The 13814-nt window shown below is 41.0% G+C and overlaps 1 protein-coding gene across 11 annotated transcripts in view; it reads left to right on the top strand.

Annotated features, from left to right (window-relative positions):
- Positions 1-13814, top strand: part of DPP8 (dipeptidyl peptidase 8) — a 75245-nt gene that overhangs the window by 55388 nt on the left and 6043 nt on the right. For 8 of the 11 annotated variants that reach the window (XM_019010659.4, XM_063698620.1, XM_063698622.1 and 5 more), the window contains 4 exons: positions 6115-6261; positions 8058-8210; positions 10369-10511; positions 11363-11474. In XM_019010659.4, the coding sequence (XP_018866204.2) occupies positions 6115-6261; positions 8058-8210; positions 10369-10511; positions 11363-11474 (555 nt within the window). Of the gene's footprint in view, positions 1-6114; positions 6262-6646; positions 6835-8057; positions 8211-10368; positions 10512-11362; positions 11475-13814 lie in introns of those variants that run through there. The other 3 variants (XM_019010662.4, XM_063698621.1, XR_008671647.2) reach the window with 2 other exon arrangements.

Below are 13814 nucleotides of genomic sequence, written 5' to 3'. Positions count from 1 at the left end.
GATTCAGTAATACCCTTTATAATTAATAATTATACCCAGTTATTTAGTGTCTGGAAATGTATCTACATACCAAATTGTACACAAAAAAAGTAAAATAACTACATAAACCATAAAATCTCTAAATCACTTTGCCATCAAGTGTGTTTACAAACAAAATATGATTGACATTTGTATTTTCATCTACACAAGTCATGAAAGAGTTAGCCGGGCGCTGTGGCTCAAGCCTGTAATCCCAGCACTTTGGGAGGCTGAGGCAGCAGGATCACCTGAGGTCAGGAGTTCAAGACCAGCCTGGCCAACATGGCGAAACCTTGTCTCTACTAAAAATACAAAAATTAGTCGGGCACAGTGGCAGACACCTGTAATCCCAGCTACTAGGGAGACTGAGGCAGGAGAATTGCTCGAACCTGGGAGGTGGAGGTTGCAGTGAGCTGAGATTGTGCCACTACACTGCAGCCCAGGCAACAGAGTAAGACCCTGTCTCAAAAAAGAAAGAAGGAAAGTTAAATTTTAGACTTCTGGTTAAAGCTTGAAGTCAAATATTTGTAAACTTTAAAAAAAAAAAAAAAACGGTCGGCCGTGCGCGATGGCTCAAGCCTGTAATCCCAGCACTTTGGGAGGCCAAGGCAGGCGGATCATGAGGTCAGAGGTTCAAGACCAGCCTGGCCAACATAGTGGAACCCTGTCTCTACTAAAAATACAAACATTAGCCAGTGGTGGCAAGTGCCTATAGTCCCAGCTACTTGGGAGGCTAAGGCAGGAGAATCGTTTGAACCCAGGTGCTGGAGGGTTGCAGTGAGCCAAGATCGTACCACTGCACTCTGGCGTGGACAACACAGCGAGACTCTGTCTCAAAAAAAAAAAAAAAAAAGGCTTAATAGAAAGCAATTCAAGAGAGAAATCATAGAACACTCTCAAGCTTTATACATTTGTTAAATTATTTTGATGGTAAGACTAAATAAGAAGATTTTCCCCTCCCAGTGAAGAAATGATACAGTATATAGGATTGTTAAAAGACATTCTAAAAACTAGATTTTAAAGATTAGGCTGGGTGTAGTGGCTCATAACTGTAATCTCAGCAATTTGGGAGGGAGGATCACTTGAGCCTAGGAGTTGGAGACAAGCCTGAGCAGCAAAGTGAGACCCCGTCTCTACAAAAAAATAAAGTTAGCTAGGCGTGGTAGCTCATGCCTGCAGTCCCATCTACTCAAGAGGCTGAGGCAGGAGGATCCCCTGAGCCCAGGAGTTCGAGGTTGCAGTGAGTCATGATCATGCCGCTATACTCCAGCCTGGGTGACAGAGCAAGATCCTGTCTCAAGAAAAAGATTTAAAGGATTCATTATATGAGTAATTAAGTTTAAAGAGGCTTAGCCACATGAAAAGATGCTCAATATGACTAGTCATTAGGGAAATGCAAATCAAAGCCACTGTGAGATACCAGTTCACACCCATTGGATTGGCTGTTATCAAAAAGAGGAAAATATTAAGTGCTGTACAAGATGTAGAGGAATTGGAACCCTGCCTGGTTCATTGCTGGTGAGAATGTAAAATGTTATAGCTGCTGTGGAAAACAGTATGGCATTTCCTCAGAATGTCAAACATAGAATTACTATATGAGCCAGAAATTCCACTTCTTGATATATACCCAGAAGAATTGAAAATAGGGACAGGAACAGATACTTATACAGCCATAGCCATAGCAGCATTATGCACAATAGCCAAAAGGCAGTACACGTGTCCATCAACAGATGAATGGATAAACAAAATGTGGTCTATACATACAACGGAATATTATTCAGCCTTAAAAAGGAGGATGTTCTGACACATAGTATAACACCGATGAACCTAGAGGGCATTATGCTAAGTGAAATAATTATTGCCAGACACAAAAGGACAAATATTATTCCACCTGTATGAGGTACCTATAATAGGCAAATTCATAGGGATAGAAAGTAGAATAGAAGTTGTCAGGGACTGGATGGAAGGAGGATGGGGAGCGTTTGAGTGCTTTGTTTGTTTGATTCTTTGTTTTTGAGACAGTCTCGCTCTGTCTTCCAGGCTATAATGCAGAGGCATGATCTCAGCTCACTGCCTCCTCCACCTCCTGGGTTCAAGCGATTCTCCTGCCTCAGCATCCTTAGTAGCTGGGATTACAGGCGTGCACCACCATGCCTGGCTAATTTTTTGTATTTTTAGTAGAGACAGGGTTTCGCCATGTTAGCCAGGCTGGTCTCGAACTCCTGACCTCAAATGATCCACCCACCTCAGCCTCCCCTAGTGCTGGTATTACAGACGTAACCCACCATGCCTGTCTGGGAGTTATTAATGGGTACAGAATTTCTGTTTGGGTGATGAAAAAGTTCTGGAAATGGATAGTGGTGATGGTTACACGGCAGCATGAATATATTTAATGTCATTGAATTGTATGCTTAAAATGGTTGAAATGGTAAATTTTATATATATTTTACCATAATTTAAAAAATGTTAGCCAATTCAATTAAAACAATTTTTTTTTTTTTTTTGAGATGGAGTCTCACTGTGTTGCCTAGGCTAGGGCGCAGTGGCACGATCTCGGCTCACTGCAACCTCCACCTCCCAGTTTCAAGCAATTCTTTTGCCTCAGCCTCTTGAGTAGCTGGGACTACAGGTGCGCAGCACCATACGTGGCTAATTTTTATATTTTTAGTAGAGACGGGGTTTCACCATGTTGGCCAAGATGGTCTCGAACTCCTGACCTCAGGTGATCTACTCACCTCGGCCTCCCAAAGTGCTGGGATTACAGGCGTGAGCCACTGCACCTGGCCAAAACAAAATTAATTGTTTAGAATACTTTATGCAGTACAGCTATGCTTTTTTGCACTTACCGAACAGTCATATTTGAAAGGCTATGAGTGAATTTCACCATGTGGTTTTTGAAAAACTATAGGTGACTTAGGATGATTTATTGATTTCTTTCTCAGAATATTCTTTGGAAAAATTCAAATTTGGTGAGGCCAGAGAAGAATCTGGGCTGGGTGTGGTGGCTCATGCCTGTAATCCCAGCACTTTGGGAGGCTTAAACAAGAGGATCGCTTTAGCCCAGGAGTTTGAGACCAGCATGGCAAGATAGGGAGACCCCCATCTCTACAAAAAATAAAAAAATTAGTTGGGCATGGTGGCAAACACCTCTGGTCCCAGCTACTTGGGAGGCTGAGATAGGATTGCTTGAGCCAGGGAGTTTGAAGTTGCAGTGAGCTGTGATCATGCCATTGCACTCCGGCCTGGACAAGAGAGTGAGACCATGTGTCAAAAGAGAAGAAACAGAAGAATCTGGCCAGGTGTGGTGGCTCATGCTTGTAATCTCAGCGCTTTGGGAGGCCGAGGTGGGAGGATTACTTGAGCCCAGGAGTTTGAGACCAGCCTGGGCAACACAGCAAGACCCCCCCCCCCTTTTTTTTTTTTTAAAGGTTAAAAAAAAAATAAAGAATCTGGTGTTCAGTTTGCAGGGAGATTTTCCCATGAGATTTCACACATGATATAGTGCCCCTGTCCCTTCAGCTTCTTGGAAGATCATTCATCTTCTTGCTTGATGACTTCATTTGGGTTAATTATGAAGTGACTCTCTAATGTAGGACTAGGTCTTTTAATAGCACACAATAACATTGTAAAATTTGTTTAAATCTTTTAAGAGTATGATGTTCATGTGGTCAAAACTGTTCTTTCTTGGTGTGTATTCACGTCTAAGTGGAAATATGTTGAAACAGCAACAGTGTCACAATTCATAACATGAAGCAAATTACTTTGTCACTAAAGGCAGCAATTTCTGTAGGTCAGAAAAGAGTGAAATACAAGAAAAGCAGCAGATATTTCCCACTAAAGTTATCAAGGATCAGTTCCTTAAACTTTCCATTATTAACAGCTGTGTTTCTAAACATTTATTTAACAAGGCTGGGTAAGGTGGCTCATGTCTGTAACCCCAGCACTTTGGGAGGCTGAGGTGGGCGGATGACTTGAGGTCAGGAGTTTGAGACCAGCCTGGCTAACATGGTGAAACTCCGACCTTACTAAAATTACAAAAATTAGCCAGGCATTGTGGTGCACACCTATAATCCCAGCTACTCAGGAGGCTGAGGCACGAGAATTGCTTGAACCTGGGAGGCGGAAGTTGCAGTGGGCCGAGATCACGCCATTGCACTCCTGCCTGGGTGACAGAGCAAGACTACATCTCAAAAAACAAAAAAAGTTTGTGTAACAAATGATTATGTTTCCTAGAATGTGCCAGACACTGTTCTGCAAATAAAAATCCAAAGAGATCAGGCTAGATGATAACAGGACACAGGTTTTGAAGAATTGATACTGAAGGAGACTTTTGAATTCCCAGTGCCGAAAGGCATTATATTTAAGTGTTCATATCAAGCAATTGAGACCATCTTCTATACATGGTAGCAGACAAAGAAGTGAGGTGATTTTCTTTAAATGTTCATATTCGTGTACTTCTCTGCCTAGTATTTCTTCTTTCAGCACTCTCCCTTTAAAGACAAATATCTTTAGCCAGGTGCTGTGGCACACACATGTAATCCCAGCTATTCAGAGGCTGAGGTGGGAGGATTACTTGAGCCCAGGAGTTCGAGGCTGTAGTGAACTATGATTGTACCACCACACTCCAGCCTGGGGTACAGAGTGAGACACCATCTCTTAAGTAAATAAATAAATACAAGTGCCTTTACTCACCAAACGCCCTCTTCCCAAGGTAGAAATGGGAAAAAAACATTATTCTCCTGTTTCTCTTTTTCATTCATTCATTTAGCAAACAGGTATTAAGTTCCTGTGATGTGCTAGGTACTGTTCTAGGCAGTGAGGATACCCAGTGAACATGTCAGACTAATATTCCACTTCATGGACCATAAAGGGAAAATAGTAAGCAAACATAAAAAGATATGATGGTGAGACCCCATCTCTACAAAAAAATTTAAAAATTAGCCAGGCATGGTGGTGCACACCTGTAGTCCCAGCTACTTGAAGGCTGAGGCAGGAGGATCACTTGAGCCCAGGAATTTGAGGCAGCACTGAGCTATGATTGTACCACTGCACTCCAGCCTGGAGACCCCATCTCTTAAAAAAAAAAAGTATGACTTTTTTTGTTTGTTTTTTGAGACAGAGTCTCGCTGTGTTGCCCAGGCTGCAGTGCAGTGGTGTGATCTTTGCTCACTGCAACTTCTCTGCCTTCTGGGTTCAAGCAGTTCTCATGCCTCTGCCTCCCGAGTGACTGGGATCACAGGCCCTCCCCACCATGCCCAGCTAATTTTTTGTTTTTGGTAGAGACGGGGTTTCGCCATGTTGGCCAGGCTGGTCTCGAACTCCTGACCTCAGGTGATCCACCCGCTTCAGCCTCCCAAAGTGCTGGGATTACAGGTGTGAGCCACCACGCTCAGCCCAAAAGCATGACTTTTTATAATGGAAGTTCTATGAAGATTTGCTGGGAAAGGGGATGGCAAGACCTCTCCTGAGGTTACAAACATTGAGAAGGAATGAGCCATGCAAAAGATGTGAGAGAAAAGCATTCCAGACACAGAAAACAGTAAATGTCAAGTTCCTGGGGCTAGAACCAACTTGATAGTGTTGACAATAAGGTTAGAGTACAGTGCACTTGGAGGGAAATAGTATGAGATGAGGTCAGAGGTAGCCAAAGATCTCAAGGGCCGTGTAGACTTATTCTGAAGGGTAATGGTAGGCAGTGGAGGAAGCCAAGCAGCAGTCATATCTGATGTCTGATGGGGAGGAAAGTTTTTCTTATTTGTCCTTGTAACTGTCATTCGAATAGCACAGTTCTTCAGGGTAGAAGTAATCAATTTAGTAACTTTTTATATGGGGTGGGTTGATTCACTTATATGTAATTAATATTTAAGTTAGAATTTTAAAGCCTATGGTTGTTCAGTAATTGCCCTGAACTTGAGTGTGAAGTTAAGCAAGAAGCAAATAAACGGACTTCTTAATTTAAAAAGAAATGACTTAAAAAATTACATTTTAAAGGTAAAATAATAGTGAAATTAAGCTTTCTATTTCTTGCAATGCCCAGCTGCTCTTGGGTTTTTATATGCTTCCATATGATAAACTGAAGTTGTGTTTCTTCCTCAGGTGCAGTTGGTGAATAATCGGTTTAAAGGAGTCAAGTATTTCCGCTTGAATACCCTAGCCTCTCTAGGTTATGTGGTTGTAGTGATAGACAACAGAGGATCCTGTCACCGAGGGCTTAAATTTGAAGGCGCCTTTAAATATAAAATGGTGTGTGAGCATAAAACACTTTTCTTTTACAGACATTTACATTTTCTGGTGCATTGTTTGGTGTGAAACCCTTGAAAGAGAGTTGGGGGAGGGAAGGGGCTATGAATGAGTGAGTGAGAGAGTGTATGTGTTAGAGTTTGGGGGTGGGAGAGAAGATGCAACTTGATGTACACTCTACTTATACGTAACTTTGGGGAACTGAGAGCCACTTGTACATAGAAATATCCGCTCTGTTTTGTATGTCCACTTGGGTAGAATTTAGCACCATTTAGCTTTCAGCATCCTGTACACAGTTGAGGAATAATTGAGATTTGTTCTGTCCTCTGTGAAGAGGGAATCCAACTGGTTAGTGCCTTCCTTGTGACAAGCCTCTTTCTCTCTACAGGAAGCTTTAAATGCTACCTTTTAGAGATGCCCCATGTCCTTTCTGCTGCTTTGGGAAATGATGAGAATCCGATGTTCCTTTTGCACAGTAAGGCAGTTACTGTGTTTGCCAGTGTTATTGGACATGCTGAGTAAGACATGGGGATTTTCTCCCACAGCCAGTTCTTTGACCTTATGTTGTATTCTCATGTAAGTTTTTTTGTTTTTATTTTTGTTTTTGGCTCAGTGAAGTGAGATTGCGTGCACTGGCAGGCCTAGTAATATAGACAAGGTGGTGGTGGTAGGAATTAGGACTTTAAAGAAGTAGTATGTTCAGTTCCTAGAGGTAGTATAATAGGGAAATAAGAAGACAGGGCCTCAAGAGCAATTCCTTCTGCTTTACTGCACTAAAAATTAAAAAGGAGAAGTAGGCCAGGTGCAGTGGCTCACGCGTGTAATCCCAGCACTTTGGGAGGCCAAGGCAGGAGGATCACTTGAGCCCAGGAGTTCAAGACCAACCTGGGCAACATAATGAGACCCCACCTCTACAAATGAGTTAAAAAATTAGCTGGGCATGGTGGCGCATGCCTGTGGTCCCAGCTACTTGGGAGGCTGAGGTGGGAGGATCGGTTGAGCTACAGTGATCCCTGGTCACACTACTGCACTCCAACCTGGACAGCAGAGTGAGACCATGTCTCCAAAAAAATAGATAAAAAGGAAAAGTAAAATTAATTACTTAAGGGGCTAATTTTTTGTCTTTGGGTATAGGAAGGCTTGTTACAAGGAAGATGCTGACCTCTTAGCAGACAACAGAACAAATGGAAATGGGAAATACCCAAATAGCAAGGGACAGTTTGAGTAGCAGTAGGAGGGAGCTTTATGACTAAGTGGTAACTAAACTCTAGGACAGGCTAGCAACAGAAGCTATAGGCCCCTATCTCCAAATAGATTTTTAAAAAATTTGAGGGAGAGGGGGCAACAGAATCTCAGTTGGTAATAAACTCTAATCTAAAAAAACCTACGGGGCCGGGTGTGGTGGCTCACGCCTGTAATTCCAGCAATCTGGGAGGCCGAGGCGGGTGAATCACTTGAGGTCAGGAGTTCGAGACTAGCCTGGCCATAGTGAAACTCCGTCTCTACTAAAAAATACAAAAATTAGCTGGGCATGGTGGCGCATGCCTGTGATCCCAGCTACTCGGGAGGCTGAGGCAGGAGAATCACTTGAATCCACCAGGCGGAGGTTGCAGTGAGCCGAGACTGCGTCATTGCACTCCAGCCTGGGTGACAGAGTGAGACTCCATCTCAAAAAATAAATAAAATAAAAATTAAAACACCTACAGGTATTTTTAGTAAAAACATTTATCATCTTTGAAAGCACTCTTACGAGACTTTTATTCATCAGAATCAGTGAAATGTTCTCCCTTTTTTGACAGGGTCAAATAGAAATTGACGATCAGGTGGAAGGACTCCAATATCTAGCTTCTCGATATGATTTCATTGACTTAGATCGTGTGGGCATCCACGGCTGGTCCTATGGAGGATACCTCTCCCTGATGGCATTAATGCAGAGGTCAGATATCTTCAGGGTATGTGACTTCCTATTATACTCATTTTTGCAATAAGGGTAGATTTTTCTGTAAATGGAGGATGTATGAAAATGTCTATTTTCTGAAGGTTTACAGAGTTGGCAATTTTTTTTTTTTTTTTTTTTTTGAGACGAAGTCTTGCTCTGTAGCCCAGGCTGGAGTGCAGTGGCGCGATCTCAGCTCACTGCAATCTCTGCCCCTGGGTTCAAGTGATTCTCATGTCTCAGCCTCCTGTTCTCATATCTCAGCCTCCTGAGTAGCTGGGATTACAAGTGCCCACCACCACACCTGGCTAATTTTTATTTTTATTTTTTTTAAAGTAGAGATGGGATTTCACCATATTGGCTAGGCTGGTCTCAAACTCCTGACCTCAAGAGATCCACCCGCGTTGGCCTCCGAAAGTGTTAGGATTACAGGCATGAGCCACTGCGCCTGGCCCAGAGTTGGCAATATTGTAGAATGTTAGGGTTTGTATGTTTAAAAGCCATGTGAAATGTATATATATCTCAAGTTTGTTTTTTGTTGTTGTTCTGTTTTGTTTTGTTTTGAGACGGAGTCTCGCTCTTCACCCAGGCTGGAGTGCAGTGACACGATCTTGGCTCACTGCAGCCTCCACCTCCTGGGTTCAAGCGATTTCCAGCTAATTTTTGTACTTTTAGTAGAGATGGAGTTTCACCATGTTGGCTAGGCTGGTCTTGAACTCCTGACCTGAAGTGACTGCCTTGGCCTCCCAAAGTGCTGGGATTACAGGCGTGAACCACTGCACCCAGCCTTCAAGTTTTATGTGTGTAGATATATATATATGTATGTGTGTGTGTGTGTATATATATTTTTCTTTTAAACATGTATAATGTTTAAATCTGTCAACTGGATAACCAGTTACTGGCTGTTTATAGATACATGCCAAAGGGTGTAGGAGATGGTTATGATTAGTAAAACACATACAACATACCTGTTGGATTGTAATTACTTAATTGTTGGACTGCAAGCTATGAGGGCAGGGACCTGTTTGCCCTGTACACCATTGTATCCATAGCAGTCAAGCACAATGCTGGGCATATAGTAGGCCCTCAATAAATGTGTTGAATGAATTAATTATTAAATGTATAAATGCTTACAATTCTGTAAACAAACTCTTGGAAAAATATACTAGAAGAAATTACATAAGGATGATAACAATTGTTGAGAATAGGAATTATGAGTAGTGTTTCTTTTTTAATATTTCAATAACATGATGTTACTTTACAGTGAAAAGTAATTTTTAAAAATTTTATTTTATTTTATTTTTTTGAGACAGAGTCTTGCTGTCACCCAGGCTGGAGTGCAGTGGTGCGATCTCGGCTCACTGCAACCTCCGCCTCTCAGGTTCAAGCGATTCTCGTGCTTCAGTCTCCCAAGTAACTGGGATTAAAGGCACCCACCACTATTCCCAGCTAATTTTTGTATTTTTAGTAGAGACGGGATTTCACCATGTTTGCCAGGCTGGTCTCAGACTCCTGACCTTGGGTGATCCGCCCACCTCAGCCTCCCAAAGTGCTGGGATTACAGGTGTGAGCCATTGCACCTGACCCTTAATTTTTATTTTTAAGAACAAAAACAATAAGGTTTTTATTCTTGCACATATATCTAGATAATCTTTATAATAACCATAAATAAATTCTGACCACTTCCATAATTTTCCCAGGTTTGTAGCTGTCAAGAAAATAGAGTATTTAAATATAAAACTACGTATAGGAGAGGCACATTTTTAGTATATTTCATTTATTGTTTTAAATTCTATACTGCCAGCAGAGGCTTAAAAAAAAAAAGGTGGCTCCTTTTTTACATAAAACTGACAGTTCTCGCACGTTTTTTCCTCAGTAGCAGGATGTAGTTCAGTTGTCTTTTAATAACGGGCCTGGCTTTCATATTTCAGCTAGCCCAGGTTAAAGGTTTGGTATGTAGAATGCCCATGGAACATGAAACTGACTCACAGAGTATCAAATTCTTGACCTTGGCACTTCACTTCGTATTCTGAGTTGCCTAAGACATGTATGCGCCAGTAGTAAGGCTAAAGCTTAAGGATAATTTTAGACTGTAAATTTGCAGTTGTAAGATCTCACTGCTAGCCACTCTCTTTTTCCAGACCACACTTGACTGTCAATGTCATCTTATGCAGGTTGCTATTGCTGGGGCCCCAGTCACTCTGTGGATCTTCTATGATACAGGATACACGGAACGTTATATGGGTCACCCTGACCAGAATGAACAGGGCTATTACTTAGGATCTGTGGCCATGCAAGCAGAAAAGTTCCCCTCTGAGTAAGTGCAAGCTTTTTTTTTTTTTTTTTTTTAAATTGAGACAGGGTCTCACTCTGTCACTTAGGCTGGAGTGTAGTGGCATGATCAGGGCTCCCTGCAGCGTCAAACTCCTGGGCTCAGAGGATCCTCCCACCTCAGCCCCCGAGTAGCTGGGTCTACAGGCACGTGCCACCATGCCCGCCTAATTTTTTGTATTTTTAGTAGAGTCAGGGTTTTATCATGTTGCCTAGGGTGGTCTCAAACTCCTGAACTCAAGCTATCTGCCCACCTCAGACTCCCAAAGTGCTGGGATTACAGGCATGAGCCACCGGGCACAGCCTAATTCAAGCTTTAAAATGAAGATTATAAATTTTCAATTGTATTTTAAAAAATTGTCTTTAATCCTAATGAAAAATTCAAATACTGAAAAACCAAGACAAATGTTATACTAGAATAGCATGGCTGTTTCTTAAAACTGAATTACAGGCCAGTTCATATAATGTTTCTTTACAAGTTATATTTGAAGCAGTTGTTTTTGCTGAAAAAAGTTAAGTACACGACTTTCAAGGTGGAAAAAATTTTATGTTTGCCTGAATATATTTTACAAATAGTTCTTCTAGGGACATGCTATAATTATAGATGTGTTCTAATATTTTAATTATGAAAAATTGAACACAAGATCTTTTTTTAATCTTTCATTGCATGTGGCATCTGGTTAATATGTTACAAATTTAATATTGAAAATACTGAATTCTTATTCTAACATTACAGTATAAGGAAGTTAATATGGTTAAGTATGATTAAATAAGTGAAATGGTTTTCCCAAATACTCTACTATTTTGCCTAATCCTCTAATATTTCCATTTCTCCAGACCAAATCGTTTACTGCTCTTACATGGTTTCCTGGATGAGAATGTCCATTTTGCACATACCAGTATATTACTGAGTTTTTTAGTGAGGGCTGGAAAGCCATATGATTTACAGGTGAGTTACTCTACATTTTCTAGTTAAATGCAGTCATGATTAGTGATTGATTACTTTGAAATCTATTAACTGTGGGGTAAGGCCAGATTTTTAGAGTGTCCACCCTCTGCTTAAGAGAACTAAAGTAAGAGGCATATTTAGTAGTGCCTGTAGTTGGATAAAAATTAAGATTCTGTTGCAGTCAGGCTGACATACCTGCCTGTCAGATTACATGACTGTGTGTCTGTATCTGCTTTCAGTTTGGAAGCATGGAAAAGATGACAGGAAGTCCATTCACTGTTCTCCTTTGCTTTTCTTTTTCCACTTTGAAGGGTGAGGATGTGCTATTTTGATTTCATGGTTGTAAAAGGATTTTTAGGGCCTGATTATATGGTCTTTTGATTTTCTTTTATTTTACATTGACATTGGAGGAAAAACCAGCAAGTTACTCTCCTCCATTGCTCCATTATTCATTGCTCCTTATTCCAGTTTTTCTTAAAACTGAGTTTTACTCCTTAAACAGATTATGTGCACACAAAAAATGAAAAAATTACTTTTTCCTTTTTAACATTTCAGTTGATATTTATGTTTAAACTATGAGATATTTATAGCAGTAGTTTTTAAGCTTTTTGGTTTCAGGACACCTTTACCTACCAAAGAACTTTGTTTATGTCAATTATATCAATCAATATTTCTCATGTAAGATATGAAAACTGAGAAAATTTTTAAATATTTTAAAATAATAAACTATCAGCCCGGCACAGTGGCTCATGCCTGTAATCCCAGCACTTTAGGAGGCCAAGGCAGGTGGATCACTTGAGGTCAGGAGTTCGAGACCAGCCTGACCAACATGGAGAAACCCCGTCTCTACTAAAAATACAAAAATTAGTCAGGCATGGTGGCGCATGCCTGTAATCCCAGCTACTTGGGAGGCTGAGGCAGGAGAATTGCTTGAACTGGGGAGGCGGAGGTTGCGATCAGCTGAGATCGCGCCATTGCACTCCAGCCTGGGCAACAAGAGTGAAACTCCATCTCAAAATAATAATAATAATAATAATAATAATCTATTACATGTTAACACAAATCACATTTTTCATAGAGAAAAACTATATTCCAAAACAAAAAATAATTTACTGAGAAAAACAGCAATATTTTACATTTTTCTAAATTCCTTTAATGTCTGACATAGTAATAAAGAAGACACTTGCATTCTTATGTCTCTTTCTGTACTCAGTCTGTTGTGATATGTTGTTTCGACTAAAGTATGTGAAGAAAAATTTGGCCTCACAGAGTATGTAGTTATGAAATGGGGCCGGGTGCAGTGGCTCATGCCTGTAATCCCGACACTTTGGGAGGCCGAGGCAGGCGGATTACCTGAGGTCAAGAGTTCACAACCAGCCTGGCAAACATGGTAAAACCCCATCTCTACGAAAAATACAAAAATTAGCTAGGTGTGGTGGTGCATGCCTGTAATCCCAACTACTCAGGAGGCTGAGGCATGAGAATTGCTTGAACCCGGGAGGCAGAGGTTGCAGTGAGCCGAGATCGTGCTACTGAACTCCAGCCTGGGTGGCAGAGTGGACTCTGTCTTAAAAAAAAGGAAATGGGAGGAGTATTTTAGCTTTTTCAGTTAATTGTAAATACTATTCTTTGATACTGTACCAAAACTGGACAAGTGGTTGTTTCTTAAAGGTTGTGGGATTTTGTTTGTTTGTTTTTGTTGTTTTAAATATATATAATATATACTTTTTATTGTATATATATTTTTAAATTATATATATATATATTTTTTTATTTTTATTTTTATTTTTTTTCTTTTTGAGATGGAGACTTGCTCTGTCACCCAGGCTGGAGCGCAGTGGTGTGATCTTGGCTAACTGCAACCTCTGCCTCCCGGGTTCAAGCAGTTCTCATGCCTCAACCTCCCGAGTAGCTGGGACTACAGGCTCATACCACTATGCCCAGCTAATTTTTTTGTACTTTTAGTAGAGACGGGGTTTCACCATGTTGGCTAGGCTGGTCTCAAACTGCTGACCTCAGGTGATTCGAGGCCTTGGCCTCCAAAAGTGTTGGGATTACAGGCGTCAGCCACTACACCCAGACTAAATATATATATATATATATATATTTAGATATATATATATTTTATATATTATATATATGTATATTTTATATATATATATATATATATTTTTTTTTTTTGAGATGGAGTTTTCGCTCTGTCACCCAGGCTGGAGTGCGGTGGCGCGATCTTGGCTTACTGCAAGCTCCGCCTCCCGGGTTCACGCCATTCTACTGCCCCAGCCTCCCGAGTAGCTGGGACTACCGGTGCCCGCCACCATGCCTGGCTAATTTTTTGTA

The sequence above is a fragment of the Gorilla gorilla genome, chromosome 16, assembly GCF_029281585.2.
Source record: "Gorilla gorilla gorilla isolate KB3781 chromosome 16, NHGRI_mGorGor1-v2.1_pri, whole genome shotgun sequence".
Classification (NCBI taxonomy): domain Eukaryota; kingdom Metazoa; phylum Chordata; class Mammalia; order Primates; family Hominidae; genus Gorilla; species Gorilla gorilla.
This window is presented reverse-complemented; position numbering and strand designations above follow the sequence as displayed.